This window comes from Crinia signifera, chromosome 2 (genome assembly GCF_055691185.1).
Source record: "Crinia signifera chromosome 2, ASM5569118v1, whole genome shotgun sequence".
NCBI classification, from domain to species: domain Eukaryota; kingdom Metazoa; phylum Chordata; class Amphibia; order Anura; family Myobatrachidae; genus Crinia; species Crinia signifera.
In genome coordinates this window covers 213,826,484-213,843,993 of record NC_139218.1, presented here as the reverse complement: position 1 = coordinate 213,843,993, position 17,510 = coordinate 213,826,484, and the positions used below count along the sequence as shown (strand labels likewise).

Here is a 17,510-nt window from a genome sequence, read left to right as displayed (position 1 = left end):
GGGCCGCTAATTTGTAGAGCCCTGAGATCAGGTAATCGCCGCCCAGCCAAAGTGAAATCCCGCCCTGTGCAAGCCTGGGGAAAAGCTTGCGAAAATATCGCAGCCCTGCGATTAGCTGCACTTCCATTCGCAACTCACTCACCATCTAATAATATTTCCAGTGTGTGCAGTCTTTGCTTTATCCAGGACCTACTTGGCCTGTGTAATAGAAACAGGCTGATCGGGGCCGGAGCTGGCATCACACACCCTCCCTGAAAACGTTTGGGCACATCTGCGTTATTCCTGACACTCCCAGTAAATGACCCGGTGACTCCTATAAACACCAGCTTCAGTGGCATAACAAGAACTTTGTGGGCCCCATAGCAAAATTTTAAGGGCCCCTCCAACTCAGGGCTCCACCAGGTATGGGTAATGATGCACAAGAGCTGTGGTTATTATAGCCTATCAGTCTAATGCTAGCCCACAAACCCACTGCACCATGCAGAGGTTTTTTTTACCATTACCTTGCATTGAAACTCTGTGGGTCCCTTGAACAGAAATCCTTTGGCGTCCCGGGGGGGGGGGGGGGGGGGGGCGCACCCAGGTATATGCCACCTGTGGGATGTGAAGGCTCTTCTCCATGCGGTGGCTTGTGGTGTTTCCAGCCAGGGGCAGCAAGCGGCCAGCTGTTGGGGTGCATCTCCTGGTGTCGGTGACTCATGGGGGTGTATTTAATGCAGCCGGCAAGGGGGTTAAACGGCGGGGCTCGCCGAAAACAAGCGATCCTCGCCATTTAACCCCGTGCCAGCCCTTACACTATTCAACACTCCGGGGAATTCCCCCAAACAGTGAGGCTTGCGGCTAATTTCTGCTGACATCAGTGGAGGAAACTGTTTCCAATTTCTGCTGCCATCGACCAACTCGGTACTGCTGCAGCGAGGATGGGGCGGATGATGCCTGTGCTTGCCCCCATCATCTTCTTCCCCCACAGCTCTCTGAGGAAATGTATTTATAAAGATAAATTAATAGCAAGATGCAGGGGTGCTTGCTTGGTCTGTGGGCCCCTGAAGCAGCTGGGCCTTACAGCAAGTGCATCCCCTACACCCACTATAGTTCCACCACTGGACGGCTTCCTTTCAATAAACTTGCGTACTGCGAGCCATCTGCATGCGCAGTTGATCAACAATCGCCCGGCCTGTGAATTTGCAGCCATGTGATCAGGTCTGAGTAACACCTTGAATGCTGTCCTTTACCTACCTAATAAGGAACATTCTTTTTGTGAGAGATATACTGTTACTTTATGTTATGTTGTTGATGTAGGACTTTTGAGAATATTAGCATTTTTACATTTATATGTGTTTGTCCTATCGGGGTGTTAGCTCTTTAGATCAGTACCTATGTACTTTTTTACTTGATGGTAAATCTTTACACAGTGTTTACATTCATTCCAGCTGTCCTAGTACATTGTCTTAGTACATTTTTTCCAAGCCTCCTAGTATACATGTAAATATTTTCAAAATTCGCCTTGTAATTAGTTTTCTACATTATTTATTCTTTATTATTAAAATTAATGTTATGTTTAGTTACTCGTAAAAAAACAGCCTGACGTGCCTGCTGAATCTGTCTGAGGTATGACTTGCTACTGTACATACAGTACTACAAGTGGAGAAGCTAAGGTACATACAATGAGCCGTCAGGTGGTAAAGTGCTTTTTGTATGTGCATATACAGAGTTCATTTGTTTAGACTAAACAGCTCCCTTTGCAAAATGCAAATATGTAGTTATCTGGTATATATTGGAGGTTTCTTTGTTTAACTGTGCTAAACTTGACAGTGTTATTGATGTGTAATTAGTGAATAAATGGAGAATAATTATGGTCATTACAATACATACATTAGTGTATGCTTTGGGGAATCCTGATTCTCCACCCTATAAACACTGCACATTTTTCTCACCAAATCAAACAGTTCACTGTAATAGTGCTAATTGTTCTCGATCAGGCAACAGTTTAACACTTAAGCTGCCATATTCATTACATTTGTCAGATGCAAATTGATGTTCACGTCATAGATCCAATGAAATGCCTGATCATAGGGCAGTTACAAGCAGCTTAGCTGCACACTGTACAAATATATACCATCTCTACAAATGGGGCCACATGTAATAGGATGTGAGAATCAGAAGCTGAGAGATTTTGGGAGAGATTTCCACATTTTTTAAAGAGGCAACTACATGGCAAAATCAACCTGGTTTTTGCAGTGTAAATGATTGCCACTTTCAAAAAAATTGGGAATACTCACCCAAAATCTCTCACTTTCTGATTCTCACACCCTATTACATTTGGCCCATGGTCTAAGAAAAATAATGTAGTATGTATCTTGAGGTCGGGTATGAAATCCAAGGTATCTGGTCGACAATATCTAGGTCGATAATTACACAGTTGACCACTAATCATCAAGAGTGAGCACATTGCACGTGTATATGGCCACTTTATCATCTGTAAATATGAATGGTGTTGACAACAAAGGGCCCAAAGTATTTTTCAATGGGGTCAAGGGGTTCAATGGACACTACTATCCTTTACTGTTTATTGTAGGCCCAGACATTCAAATACAATATGACCTCTTTATAAGAAAGGTCACCTATAGCCTCTTTGAAATTTGTCTTAAAGAACCAAAGGTTTCTAGCATCATTTGACTCCTCTTCATGTTCATAACACTTAGAGGGGCAGATGTATTAAGCCTGGTGAAGAGATAAAGTGGAAGTAGATATTGCACCAGTCAGTCAACTCCCAAATGTCATTTTCAAACACAGTTCATTGGCTGGTGCTTTATCTCCTTTCACTTTATCTCCACTTTATCTCTTCTACAGGTTTAATACATCTGCCCCTATGTTTGTTGCACTAATTATTAGGTGCATATCTCTTAGCTCCCCTTCTGTTGGTACAATACAAGGCTGCAATATTGCAAGACAATCATAACCATATTGGGACTGGGCCATGTCTGATGGAGCAGTTTGCCACAATGATAAAGGTCAATGTCCATCAGTCCACATGGACAGGGGCAGTTGCCTTCTTTTTTAGATAAAGCTCCCATGCCCATTGGACCCGAGGCCAACTCTACCATTAGACAACTTTAGGCAGCCACCTGGGGTGCCGAGATCTGACCTGTCAGGCATGGTTGCATCTTCTGTTGTTATTGCTGGGTCGACTTGGATCGGTTCTCAGTGTAAATAGCTTGGGAAATGTTGTGGGTTGAACATGGGTGAGTCCCGTGGGGCACTGTAAACAGGTAACCAGGATCATCAGACCCAGGACCAATTTACATCAATGCAAGAGCCCATACCTTCAAACCACAGCATCCTGCGCTTAGTCCAGAATTTGGGACAGAGGACATGCAGACACCGCTGCTGTTTGTCCTGCTTTGCAGACTGCAGTGGTGCCGGGGAGGAGGTGAATGGATGCCTGTGTGCAGCATCCATTCACTGCACAGGGGAAGGCTGGTGGCAGCCCAGCAGCAGCTATCCCGAGTGCTGGGCTTGCCCTCAGCGTCACATAAGCCATGCCGAGGGTCCTGGTTGGCAGATTTCCCGGCACTTGGAGATGATGGGAGTGTGCAGTGAAAATATTCTTGCCTGCACTGTCTATTTGGCCAGACAATAGCGATGCTGTGAGGCTGCGCATCGCTATCTCCCACTGTGTACACACGGAACGATTCTGCCTGACCTTCTAGGCAATTTTGAGGATGTATTAAAAATCGCCTGGAAGAATCACCCAGTGTGTTCACGATTTAAGATTTATAATTTAGTTCACACATATAAAATTAGCTCTCAAATACCCAGACACCCATTCTGCTAATCTGTATGCCCAGGCATCTTGTAACGATTACAGCAACTTGGCTCATCTCTCACTATCATAACTAGTATGTCTCTTGCGGAATAATGTGGATCTCTTTGATTTATGTGGAAATTCACCCTTAATCCATTTCTCTTTATGGGCTCCCGTATGACTTTCCAATCCTGCCCACAATAATGTTTGACCTTAATCTGTATATTGTCTCCTTAGGTACTTAAACACATTTATCATGTTGGACTTTATGTGCAGCAGAAAACTCTAAAAAGTGTATCTGGGGCACCATCGTAGAAAGGCCAGGCTAACTCTTTCTGTGCTGCACAGTCCTTAGACTGCAGTCACAGGCAAGGCGATTATACAACCTATGACCATTACCCATTTCTGTACAATAGCTGTACATTTTAATGCCGTCAGGTTTTTTTTTTTTTTTTAAATTGGTAACTCCTGAATATCAGCGTATTGGGGCCTTTGCAGTATTTGACATAGAAAAAGTAGAGCACTGAATGCATAGAACAAGCAAATTCTAAACTGTCACATCTTTGTATCTCTACCATTACTGCCTAATTCACAGGCCACGCATCCTAGTCTCCAGACATTGTATTTGATCATTTGTATCAGGACTGTAAGATCATAAGAGCAGTACAGGGCAATGAATTCCTTACGTTGCAGTCAAAAGGGGTTAAGAGCCACTGTTCCAGAACCATGACCCCCATCTATCACTGGCTACCTATGTCCCATGATTAATTCATCTCATTCACTTGAAAGGTTGCTCCCTCTGTCTGTCCTTGTCAAGGCTTGTCCCCACTGAGGTTAAAAGATTTCCTGCTGTAGGATGTTTTTATGAGGTTTTACTTAGAGGATGCAATTGCACACTAAATATCATTTATTGTGTTTAGCTTTTTGTGCATTTATTTCCAGTGGGAAGAGGTGCAGCTGGCCGGTTAGTTTGAGGCAGCTAAATTCACTCATCTTTTCTCTCCCTCGCTTTCTGTTCAGTGGAAGGGATATGGCTGGACTGGGGCCCATGGGGAAGATGTTCAGTAACGTGTTCCAACGGAACCCAACAAAGGAGTAGAAAGTGCAGCAACACGAGCCAAGCTGGAGGAGAGTGCAGGGGGCAGCAAACAGACACGAGGGAATGCAGTAACACAGAATGCCCAGGTAATCCACAACATACTGCTGAATGGCTTTGCCACTGGAAGTGCTCCTTGTATTGTCACCTATTTGCCATAGGTACAGTAATTGCTAAAGTGGATGCATTGTGCTTTGGGCTGTTTTGTGAAATAGAAATGACACTGTTAGTGATGTTTTATATGTCTAGAGGTTGTATACGGGTTTTCTGGAGTATGAGGTAGATTGTAACTGATGTGTATGGCTAAATTACTAGAAGGTCAGTTAGAATATCAAAGTATAATAGGTACATGCCTATCCTAAATATATAAATAATTGCGTTACATACACACAACCCCACCTTGAGATAACGAAAATAAGTAACCATCTTCATTTACCTGAATGAGTACCTGAGTGAGTGGGTAGACTATATCTTACCATCTAGCGTATTTTTTGGCAATCTTTTTTTTATTGCTTCTATCTTTATCTCTGACATCTTTTTCTGTTCCTATAACTTACTTGTTTTGTCATACCTCATTTTGTGACTCCTGCCTCTATTTCCTCACCATATGTTACAATAACCTTACATCACATCCAGAGCCCTGCTTTCTCTCATCATTCTTGTCCTTTTCCAGGAAAATGTATTTTCACATTGGGTTGTTTTTTTTTGTCTTCCTGACATTCAATTTTTCAATGTGATACAATTGTGAGAGATAAAATACTAACCAATCAGCTTCTAATATATGTTACATGCTGTGATTTAAAAATGACAGGAGATGATTGGTTGGCACTTCATCTCTCACAATTTAATTTCATGCAAAGCTTTGATAAATATGCCTTTTAGTTTTCATTTAGCCTTTTTTTCCTTTTCATAATACATTTCTGTTTCTCTTATTCCTCACATTCCTTTAATCATGCTTAATGCCTAATTTATGCTTTCCTTTATTATTTTCCTATCATGTTTACATCTCTTGCTACTTTCTCTAATCTCTTCCCTCTTAACCGTTCTCTAACCTTCCTCTACCCTCCTCTCTCTCTCTCTCTCTCTCTCTCTATCTCTGTACCTTTCTGTGCTCCCTCTCCTCCTTATACTCTCCTCTGCTTCCTGCCCTTCACACTCTCTAGCGGATGGAAAATGGGGTCCGTGGAATCATTGGAGCTTGTGCTCCAAAACATGTGACAGTGGCTGGCAGCGTCGCTACCGGATGTGTCAGGGGACAGGATTGCAAGGATACCCGTGCGAGGGCTCCGGGGACGAGGTCAGGACGTGCAATGAAAAGAAATGCCCAGGTATCCACCCACTGCATCTGCTGTGTGTGCTGAGTGTAGGCACCTGTTATAAAGCACTCAGAACTTGACTCCTTTAAAACCTTCTGTGTCAAACACACAGAAAATATAGCATCCATGCACTATACAATGAGTGACCATGTAACACATCCTTAAACCATTCCATACCTCATATAGGCTACAGACGCAGATCACATATTCAATAAAAGGGTACACTGCAACTGTGGGGCCCATTTAAGAAGAAATGCAAATACAATGCGATCTAGGCAGCATCTTACTGCCCAGGATCGCATTGTAATATGTAATCCTAACCTCCAGATGTATGTCCAAAAAGGAGCCTGCCCCATCTGCTTTGGCAGGTGACGGGGGGGGGGGGGGGGTCTGTTCATATGCAGTCATTGGTGACCCCTTGCTGACTGCACTGCCCCACCAGCAATGTGGTCTGTAGCCCATAGGGTACAATGGGCTACCTTCATCTCAGATTGGCAGTATTCCAGGGACCTGATGCGATGCTGTCCAATATTGATACATTGAGCAGCATCATATCCCCCATAGAAATCTATAGAGGATGTAGCTGGCGGCGAGGCAGAAGGGATTGCAGCAGGGGTGGGAGATTCCTGCTATGTTCCCTCCTGATACATTCACGGGATCCTTAATATTTGTGGCTAACCCCCGAACAAACTTCAGGGAATTAGCCTCAAATATTATATGATAAATGTGCCCCCATAACTGGTACCTGATTTAGAACACTGGTTTATCATTTGTTTTTATACAGAAGTATTCAATAGTTTTTAGAAAATAAGAAACTTGAGGAAAAAATATATGTTTTTGTTTTTCTTGTGAGATATTGGAGAACAATAGCAGAATAGGACATTGTAAACGTTACTTTAAAGTCTGGGTGCTAAAAATAGAGTATTTTCCAATTAGCAGTTTAGTATAGTAACATACTGTAGTATTCACTGTTTCATTCTGTTTAAAGTGATAGAATTATTTACACTACTGTATATCCAGAATCCTGCTCCCTTCAAAATGTCAGTATTTTTGATTGTCTATATACAGTAACACCAGTTGTAAAAGTTTCAGCATAGCATTACTGTATATTCAACTTACCACTGTCTCCTCGGTGCACCAGCTGCTTCACCCCCTTCTGATTTGGATCCTTTCCTGAAAGCACCCTTTGTTCACCACCATCTATCTCTCTCACTGCATCACCTCTCCTCTCTCTTTGTCTGCAATCACCTCTCCATGCTCGCACCTCTCCACACTTTCCTTCTGTCCTTGTTTCTTTATTCCTCTCTTGTGCTCCTTTCATCTTCTCAGCGTGCCTACTTCCTCTCTGTGGGCTTTTGCTGACAGGATACCAAGTTTACAATAAGGGAATAGCAATGAATGTTCGTGTTTCATGGGAAGGTCACAGCTTGCCATTTACACATATTAATCTGTGTATTCTAAGGTTACCAAAGGAAGACCAGACAAACACACTTGCTGCTTAGCATGCCTTTGCAAAATGCAAGGGGTCTGAGGCAGAGTTGATTGCGAAATTGCTGTACTGCTCCTGCTCTGCATTAATGGAGCTAATGCGGATCTTGGAGGTTATTCTGGTTCACTCGCAAAGGCACAATCACTCTCCATTGGACAAAACCATGTTCACTGCAGGTGGGGCTGATGTAACATGTACAGAGAGAGTTAGATTTGGGTGGGGTTGTACTTCAAACTGATATCTATATTGCAGTGTAAAAATTAAGCAGCCAGTGTTTACCCTGCACAGAAACAATAAAAGACCCAAATCTAACTCTCTTTGCACATGTTACATCAGCCCCACCTGCAGTGCATATGATTTTGTCCATTTGAGAGTGATGGTGCCTTTGCGAGTGAACCAGAATAAACCCCATTCTCCCATATGCAGAGTTGCACCCACTTATGTCCATATTTGTTTTATACTCATGATCAAGGGCGTAGCTACAATAGGTGCAGGGAGTGCAGCTGCTATGGGGCCTAGAACTGAGAGTGGCCTATCTTTCCAGTAAGAGTTACATGTGTTGTATACATTTGAGAGGTGTATAGGGCTCCTTGCCTTGCGGCCTACAATACACAGTACCTTTTTATGCCTGCTCATTGTAATGTGGTATAAAATAACTGGGTATCACTGTTAATGTTACATAATATGAACTGGGGCCAAGGGCATCACTTGGACACCCATGCAGGTCTGTAGAGCCCATGGGACATGGATTCATGTAAATGGACATGCCTTCATATGAGGGTGTGTGGCTTCATATCCCAACCCCTATTTTTGTCACTTGAGGGGTCTGGATGATGGTGGCTGCCCCAGTTGACTGTGGGTGGAATGCAATAAAGTGAAAATGCGGTAAACCCTGTTTTTGAGGTTTTTAACGCATTTTCATATGCACCGTTGCGGGGGTATTGTCAGAAATAGCTGGTGATACCATATAGAAGCCCTTGGGCTTCTCTCTGCAGTGCTGTGTGTCACAGGTCCCTCCCAGCATGCACCGTGGCCGTGGTCCTCACTCTGTGCATGTGCAGAGGAACTTTCAGGTCACAGACCCAGAAGTCCAGCGCTGGAACCTCATAGCAAAGGAAAGCTCTTATTGCAACAGCTGTCCTTTGCATTAATAATTGCATATGTTAGTGCATACACGATTATTCCAAATGCGGTAGCCGGCGAAGTGCGGCGGTGGATGCTAGAGCACCCTGCCTTGTGTTGTCTGCAGTGCCAGCTCCTACACTACTATGACAGGAGTCGGGTGCTGCACATAATGAAACGGTGCATAACCCCTGCTTGGATCCAGCAGTATGAAGTGGAAGCACTATAATGTGGCATAATATAAAGTGGGGCACTGTAGCTCATAATGTGAATTTGGGGTATTGTGTGGCATAATATGTACTGGCAACCCTACAATGTGACATAACGTGAACTAGGGCACTACAATGGTTTATAAAATAAACTAGGGCACTACTACTGGGCATAACATTAGCTAAGACACTAGATTGATTTAAAAAAATTAACTAGGGCACTTTTTTGGGGCATACGATTAACATCTGCTCTGGAGAGAGGTGTCTCTATAGAAGCATTGGGGCAGGGATCTCTTCAAAATGTTGATATATGGTCCACAAAGTTCTGGCTACGCCCCTGCTCATTATCATCATCTAGAAGCGCTTACATTAACCTATACTTAATGAAAATGATGTGACTGGAATCAGGAGTAATTCTGCTTGGGTCCTGCCCAGTACAGTTGCATCTGCACACCCTCAATGAACACTGCTTACACGTGAGTGCCATGTAACAGCCCAGCTACTCCCCTTCAAACACAAGTGGAGATGCTATTATTTGCGTACAACTGCAGTGAGAAACCACACTCTGAAAATGAATGTATGTTCAACTCTGCATCAGTCCCAAGGTGTATAGTATATGTTGGCTGGAAACTGTAAAAACCTGTGTTCCACATTTGGTAGAACTGAGCATGTGTTGAGCAGGTATCTTGTAGCAAACTTTGTAATTGGTTATTTCATGTAAGTACTTCCCTTCCTTACAGCGTTACATGAGATGTGTAAGGATGAGTATGTCTTGTCCATGAACTGGAAGAAAACAGCTGCAGGCGAAATTGTTTACAACAAGTGTCCTCCTAATGCAACAGGTCAGTGTCACTTGCTCATTCAATTTGATCATGTATTTCTCCTTATGTCTGTGCCTGATTTCATAAAAATCCTACAGTGATCTTTACTATTCCATTTAAACCCTCATTATTTCTCTCTTTAGGATGTGTGTATTTTTTGATACATTTACATTTTCCAATGCTCATTCCATGGACTTTCTTCCTTTCTGCAAACTTTGCTTCCTATGTTACAATCTCTTCTAATTTCCATTCTGGTATCTGTAAAAAAGTTGTTGTCTCTTGGTTCACACAGCATTCTATATATCCCCTGCAGGATCAGCTAGCCGTCGCTGTCTGCTTAATCCCCAGGGAGTCGCCTACTGGAGTTCTCCGAGTTTTGCCCGTTGCATCTCCCATGACTACAGATATCTTCACCTTGCAGTAATTACAAGTTTTCCTTTTTTATTGTCTTATTTCTGTTAATGTTTCATTATAGGACACATGAATATTCTATGCAGTGGTCTGCCAGATGCATTATTTATTTGATCATATGTATAAAACAAGTGGTTAAGTTTAATGTTTTCTAATATTCTGGTGCTTTAATTTTAAAAGGTTATCTTATACACTTAGGGGGGTATCTAGTTTACCGTAAGGCAACACAAGGCTCTATGGGCCTTATTTTGGTTCATTCTTTCTGACAAAATCCTTCTTAGATGGGCAAAACCATGTGCACTGCAGGTGGGGCAGGTGTTACTTGTGCAGAGAGAATTAGATTTGGGTGGGATTTTACTTCAAAGTGAGATCTATATTGCAGTGTAAAAATAAAGCAGTCAGTATTTTCCCTGCACAGAAACAAAATTACTCACCCAAATCTAATTCTCTCTGCACATGTTACATCTGCCCCCCTGCAGTGCACATGGTTTTGTCCATCTATGAAGGATTTTGTCAGAAAGAATGAACCAAAATAAGGCCCTATAGCTGATTGTAAAAATCGTCTATAATTGGATAGCCTGATAATACAGAGTGGTAAATTAACTGTTTTCATTTGATCCGACATAAGTTCCTAAAATGTTAAAAAAGCGAGTCTAATTGCATAACACTGGGAAATTCATTGACCATGGTAATTTACCCCGGTTAATAGGATATCATTTATCATTCATGTTTTTTTTTTTTTTATTATACAGTATACCATATGTAAATAGTATGCAAGGAAATCATCTTATAATTGGTCAGTGATCCTTATAAAGTCTCTGCATTTCCTAAACTCATTTGTCACTTACAAGTCTTTGTTAAGTAGTTCATTAGTTTAATTGATACATATTTCCAATTGTAAGGCCCCATACACACCAGAACAATCCTGATTGTTAGTAGATCATTAGCAGATAGTAGATCACACAGATGGTCGCACAATCTGTTGGAGCACACGATCTGTTAACAATCTGCATCCAATCTGATCCCAATCCGATCTGAGTCTGTATCCAGTTGAATGGATCTTTTACAGATCCTACCTGCAGCAGGTAGGATCTGTAAAACGACCAAACGACAGCGGGGACGCGCATCGGATTGGAATCGGATCGGAATTGGATCTAAGCATGCCCAATCTACATACAATCTGCATCCAAACGGTCGGAATTGGATCCAGATTGATGGAATTGAGCCCTAATCGTTCTGGTGTGTACCCCCCCTAAGTGTTTGATCTAGATGGCCCCAGCCATTGCTCTGTGATTCCCTTGAGTGCTTGTAAAGATGAGGTAATCCATATTGACTCCACTGCACTGTGAAAAAAACGACCATATTTATGAGAAGTAGTAGTAGCAGTTTGTTTATTTATAAGGTGCCACAAAGTGTCCGCAGCGCCGTAAATAGCAAACAAAAAAACAAATTACAATGTAACGTACAGGGTGTGTTGGTAAAATACAGCATAAATATGGGTATAGCTGATAGAACTAAAATCAGCATCAGTTCTGAAGTAGGTGTCGAAATTGTCGAGGAGACTGAAGATGAAGTAGAGGAAGGGAAGAAAAAGGCAGGAGTGCTGGTGAGGTAAAGAGGTAGGTGAGTACATGAGGAAGGAGGGCCCTACTCAGAAGAGTTAACAGACTAAAAGGAGGTGGGTGGATGAATGAAAAACAATAGGATAAGTAGGAATGGATGGGAACGGATGGAGGGGGTAGGGTAGGCAGGAAAGGAGGAGCGAAAGAGGTTAGGAGGAGGAGGGATAGGCTAGTTGGAAGAAGTGGGTTTTAAAGGGAGCACTTAAAGGAGGTAAGGGAATCAGAAAGCATGATGGGTGGCGGGAGGTTGTTCCAGTGCAGGGGGGCAGCGCGAGAGTAGTCTTGGACATGGGAGTGGGAGGAGGTGATTAGGTGAGAGGTCAGGCGGCAGTCAGCGGCAGAGCGAAGAGGACGGGAGGGAGTGTGGATAGAGATCAGTGAAGAGAGATAAGCGGCGGTGGAGGAGGAGAGAGCCTTGGAGGTGGTGGTGAGGAGTTTAAAGAGAACTTGGAAAGGAATGGGGAGCCAGATAGACAGAGGGGGAGGTGGAGGTAGAGCGACGGGAGAGGAAGATGGGCCTAGCAGCGGCGTTAAGAATGGATTGGAGAGGGGCGAAGCGAGCGAGAGGTAGCGAGAGTGATGGGTATAGGTTGGGGGAGGAGAGATAGATTAGTGTATCATCAGCATAAAGGTGGTAATGGAAGCCGTAGGAGCTGATATGGGTGCCCAGAGAGGTGGTGTAGAGGGAGAAGAGGAGAAGGCCAAGGACTGACCCTTGGGGAACACCGACTGGCTGCGGGGTAGTAGGAGAGGAGAAGCTCGGAGTGGAGACAGAGAAGGAGCGATCGGAGAGGTATGAGGTGAACCAGGAGAAGACCATGCCAGTGATGCCAAAGGAGCGGAGGGTGTTGAGCAGGAGAGGGTGGTCAACAGTGTCAAAGGCAGCCGACAAATCAAGAAGGATGAGGATAGAGAAGAGGCCATAGAGAACACCCCTACAATATAATTTAATAATACTGTATAATATTATTTGTTAATATTTATTTCTATAGCGTCAGCATTTATAATCTATACATAAAATGTAAGGGTTGTGCCTGTACATAACATTTTTTGGGGAGAAATATACTTCCAGAGATTGTTTAAAACTATTTCACTATGTTTTCACTATTGTATAGCTTGGTGACCTAGAAAGAAACTGAGGTATGTATTATCTTGATGGGACATTAGGGAGAGAAGCCATATAAAAAAAGCAGATGCTTTACACTCGTTAGTTCCGCTGAGCAACAATAGTGTGATCCACATGAGTAAAAGCAGGGGCAAACACTAGTTGGGAATGCAGTGATAAACAAGAATGAGCATTAAAAAAAAAAAAAAAGAGTATGTTCTGTTTACATGCTTACAGCATGAGTATTGACCAGTGATAGAGAATGGTTAAATGCTTTAGTTAAGGATGTTGAAATTGTCTTGTTGACTTTATGGGGGTATTCAATGTTGTGGGCGAGGGGGTTAAACAGCAAGGATTGCAGAAAACCAGCGATCCTCGCTGTTTAACCCATGCGCCAGTCGCTCGCTCTATTCAATGTTTTGGGGAAATCCTCTCTGTCACAGGACGGCGAGAATTCCCCAAAACAGCGAGACCCGCGGCTAATGCAGGAAACTCGCTGTATTTAGCAGCGAGTCTTGCTGGTTCAGGAGCCGCATACGTCAATTCCCCCTCGCTCAAAAAATGGAGCGAGAGGGAATTGGCGTATGAGGGGGCTGCGTTGAATACTAACAGGGTGAGTGGTGACAGCGAGCAGGAAGCTCTGCTCGCTGTCGCCGCTCGCCCAAAGCATTGAATACCCCCCTATGACTACCGTAAATCGCAAGTCATGTTTAATTTGTTTTGGTTATCATTCCAGTCCAGTAATAGTAAAGTCTGTGCAAGAGATACATTTTGTATGGAGTTTACCAAACAGGCTATGTGGCAAATGCTGCCATGTTGGTAAATGTTACAATATCTAGCATACTGTACATTATTACATAACAGCGCACATCACTTTTTACTGCTCCTATACCCCCAGGACCTACCTTTCTGCCTGCAGGTGGAAGTCTGTGGGCAATAATATGTGTGTGTCTATGTAGGGTGCTGTTTGCGTTGTGTAGATGTGATTCACACTACCATGGCATCAACCATGCTGAACTAATTTTGCTTGTCCCTTGGTACCGCATTGTCTGTCTGGACCTGATCTGTTCCAGTGTGCTCCTTAGTGATTAGTCTCACTGCCTGTTCTTAGTTCCTTCATACTCACCAGCCAGTACATTGGTACCCAAACCTGTGCATTGGGTGCAGCAAAGTGCAAACCTCCTTGTGGAGGTCTCTGGTTAAGGCCTCCTTAGACTCTGTTTCTCTGTTCTGGGTCTACGTCAACTCCATATGTATCATCAGCATCTACACGATCCTCTGAAGACTTTTGACAGTATACGCTGACAGAAAATTGGTCCTTCTTCAAAGGGACTCATTGAACATCTGTTTAACAGAGACAAGATCATGACCATGCCCAGATCAGGCAGTATCTACAGATCCTTCTGGGTTTATGGAATTCAACCTCTTCATAAAAACACGTTGATAGGTGGCAAATTCGGTTTTCGCTAGTGATGGATTTTTTCGCCCAGACAAAGAATCCTCACATAAATAAAATAGGGCAAATCTTACTCTAACCCTTAAAACAGGCAAAAAATGCTAATTTTCCATCTGGCAAAAAATTTGGCACCAATTGCATATCGCCTTTACTTCAAAATTTGAAAAGTGAATCTTTGAGCAAAAGGAGATAGCATTTCTAGTATACATCATGGGCTAATTAAGACAATTGGGCCTTTCTTTTGTTGTGGGCACCGTTTGTCCATAATAATCTGTTCCATTAGGCTTTAGGCTTTTCTTCCTGTTATGTCCAAAATGTTTTTAAACTTTCCTTTGCAGAAGTGCCCTCATATTAATCAGTACCTCATTTGGTGGTGGTTCGCAACAGTGTTTACAGAGATGTTACATTTACACACATTTTCCAGATTTGGAATACATTGAAAAAAATCTATATAAGGGCCCTCATTCTGTTTTGCAACTGTGCATGTGCATACGCTAGCAGGCGTGGCAAATTGATTATTCGCAGCACCCATGGGATCGCCCAGCATTCCCTGTGCATCGCCATGAAAACGCTACGCGTTCCCATGCTAATGTGGCCATGACGCAGGTGCGGGGGATGGGCAGCTGACATCAACCCTTACAGGGGCACTGCAGATCTAAGACACCAGAGAATGTCTCTGATCTGCGAGCGCTTGAGAAATCATTCAATGGTCGGCGACCATCGAATGATTTCTGCCCTGCACACAATCAGAATGAGGGCCAAAAACTCATCTTGTTACAAAATCTTCACTAGAAGGAAGAGAATAAATGTTCAATTGTTAAAACCAGGAGACAGATTTGGTTTTCAAAGAGACACGCTTGAAATTCCCTCAATGAAGTTTGCTCCTGAATTTTTTTGCCTATTTTCTAATTGTACTGGACATGTTATTTACCTTGTGGCATTCAGGTTGCATCTTCCATTTTAAGATTCCCCTGGTACTCAATTGATTTTCTACATCTAATGTTCACTTTCCGCCATTCCAATTGATCACCAGGACAAGTTAAAAAAAAATCCGTACTGCAGCCTCTCTCGTGGGACCATTTAATATTTAGGTGACTGGAAGACTGGAAGGGTTTCGGCATAAGAAGAAAGGATAAAGTCTTCAGATGTTAATGCTCCCCAGATTCTTAGCATGTTTTACAAATAGTTAACCCATAAAGGATTTTGGTACCTACTTTTTTTTTTTTTTTTTAAACTCTTTATTTTCTGAGAGAATCATTACAATGCAAAGTCACATTGGACAAAAGGAAACAGTCATTCTCTTTTTCTTACATTGGAACAAGAACAAATACAAATAAGTAAGAAACGAGAGGGGGGGGGGGGCACGAACAGGGAATAGGAGGAGAAAGGGGAGACAGGGGTGAGAGAGAAAGGAAAAAGAGAGAGAAAAAAAGAATATAATAATAAGAAGAAACGGGGGGAAGAGGGTCAGGGACAGGTACAGGTATACCTCATTATCTTGAATATAAGACACATTTCAGGTGAATACAAGTTGAAGCTTTTGAAGAAACAATAGCGAAGGGAAAAGCCTACTATATAGAAAGAGGTAAGCCCCGCGGGGGCCTTTGGGCGTCTCGTTACGACCAAAGCATATACACCAGTCACAGAAGCGCACTAGGGGAGGGCAGAGGCCACAGGGGGGAGAGTTCCAGAAGCCATATGAAGGAGCCAAGGGCCCCAGACAATATCGTATTTGAGTGGGCAGTCGTGGAGGTAGTAGGTGATCTTTTCCATTGCAGCAATGGACCAGACATAATTAATTAGGGCGGATTCTGTAGGGGGGGTAGGGGACTTCCAGTTTTTAGCAACAAGGGACTTGGCCGCGGTTAGAATATGGGATAGTAGCTTATTCATGGCGGAGTCTAAGTCTGGGAAGGGGCGAGCGAGTAGAAACGACCATGGGTCTAGGGGGAGTGGGATACCCGAGATAGCCTTCAAGAGCGCAGCTATCTTAGTCCAGAAAGAGGAGATAGAAGGACACGTCCACCAGATATGGAGTAGCGTCCCTCTATGGCCACAGTTTCGCCAGCACATGGGGGTAGAGGAGGGGAACATTTTGGAGAGCCTCACTGGGGTGTAGTACCATCTATAGTATAGCTTGTAAGATGTTTCTTTGAGTCGGGTGGAGATAGAGCTTTTGGCTATACCCTCTCGAACTTCATCCCAGCAAGAGTCGTCAGGTGGTGGCCCCAGGTCTATCTCCCAATCTCTTTCATGGCGGCTGGAGGAAACAGCTGTGGCAGTGAGTATCATTGAGTAGACAGCAGAGATCAAGCCCCTGCGTAGGGGGCAATTCAGACATAAAGATTCAAACGGGGTGGGGGTCCGGAGCGCGTCAGCCTGAGGGAGAGACAGGAGGAAGTGCCTGAGCTGGAAATATTCGAAGAAGGGTGGAGATAGGGAGGGGAATGACTGTTTGATATCATCTATAGAGGCCCACGTGCCCTGTACCGTAATGTCATAAACTACCCGGTGGCCAGCTAAGCTCCATGCTTTGAACAGGTGGGGGGAGTTACCTGGGGGAAAAGCGGGATTACTCCATAGGGGGGTAATCGGGGAGCAAGCAGAGGAGAGTTTGTAGGGAGAATAAGAGGAATCCCAGAGCGCCGCACAGAATCTAAGAGATGGGAGGGGGGCAGCCAGTAGGGACCTATGAGGCCTGGACATCCCCCATATGGCGGCCAGAGAGCGAACCCCTAGATAGGCAGCCTCCAAGTCAACCCATGAGATAGTTCGTGGGGGTGCAAAGGTGGCCACCACCTGGCTGAGGTGACAAGCCATGTAATAATGCTTAACATCGGGGTAGCCCCTACCCCCCTCAGATCTAGGCATTTTAAGAGCAGAAAGGGCAATTCTGGGGGTCTTATTACTCCAAACAAATTTCAAGAGAGCAGAATGAACGTCGTTGAGAACTTTAACAGGTATCTTTATAGGTAAGGTTTGGAACATGTACAATAGTTGGGGTATCACATTCATTTTAATAGCTACGATCCTGCCCAGCCACGAGATAATGAGTGGT

At 43.6% G+C, this 17,510-nt stretch overlaps 1 protein-coding gene across 8 annotated transcripts in view; it reads left to right on the top strand.

Moving 5' to 3' along the window:
• Nucleotides 1-17,510, top strand: part of ADGRB2 (adhesion G protein-coupled receptor B2) — a 469,428-nt gene that overhangs the window by 330,325 nt on the left and 121,593 nt on the right. For 6 of the 8 annotated variants that reach the window (XM_083173693.1, XM_083173697.1, XM_083173694.1 and 3 more), the window contains exons 5-8: nucleotides 4,826-4,990; nucleotides 6,065-6,229; nucleotides 9,778-9,879; nucleotides 10,172-10,278. In XM_083173693.1, coding sequence (XP_083029819.1) covers nucleotides 4,826-4,990; nucleotides 6,065-6,229; nucleotides 9,778-9,879; nucleotides 10,172-10,278 — 539 coding nt within the window. The remainder of the gene's footprint in view (nucleotides 1-4,825; nucleotides 4,991-6,064; nucleotides 6,230-9,777; nucleotides 9,880-10,171; nucleotides 10,279-17,510) is intronic. The other 2 variants (XM_083173696.1, XM_083173698.1) reach the window with 2 other exon arrangements.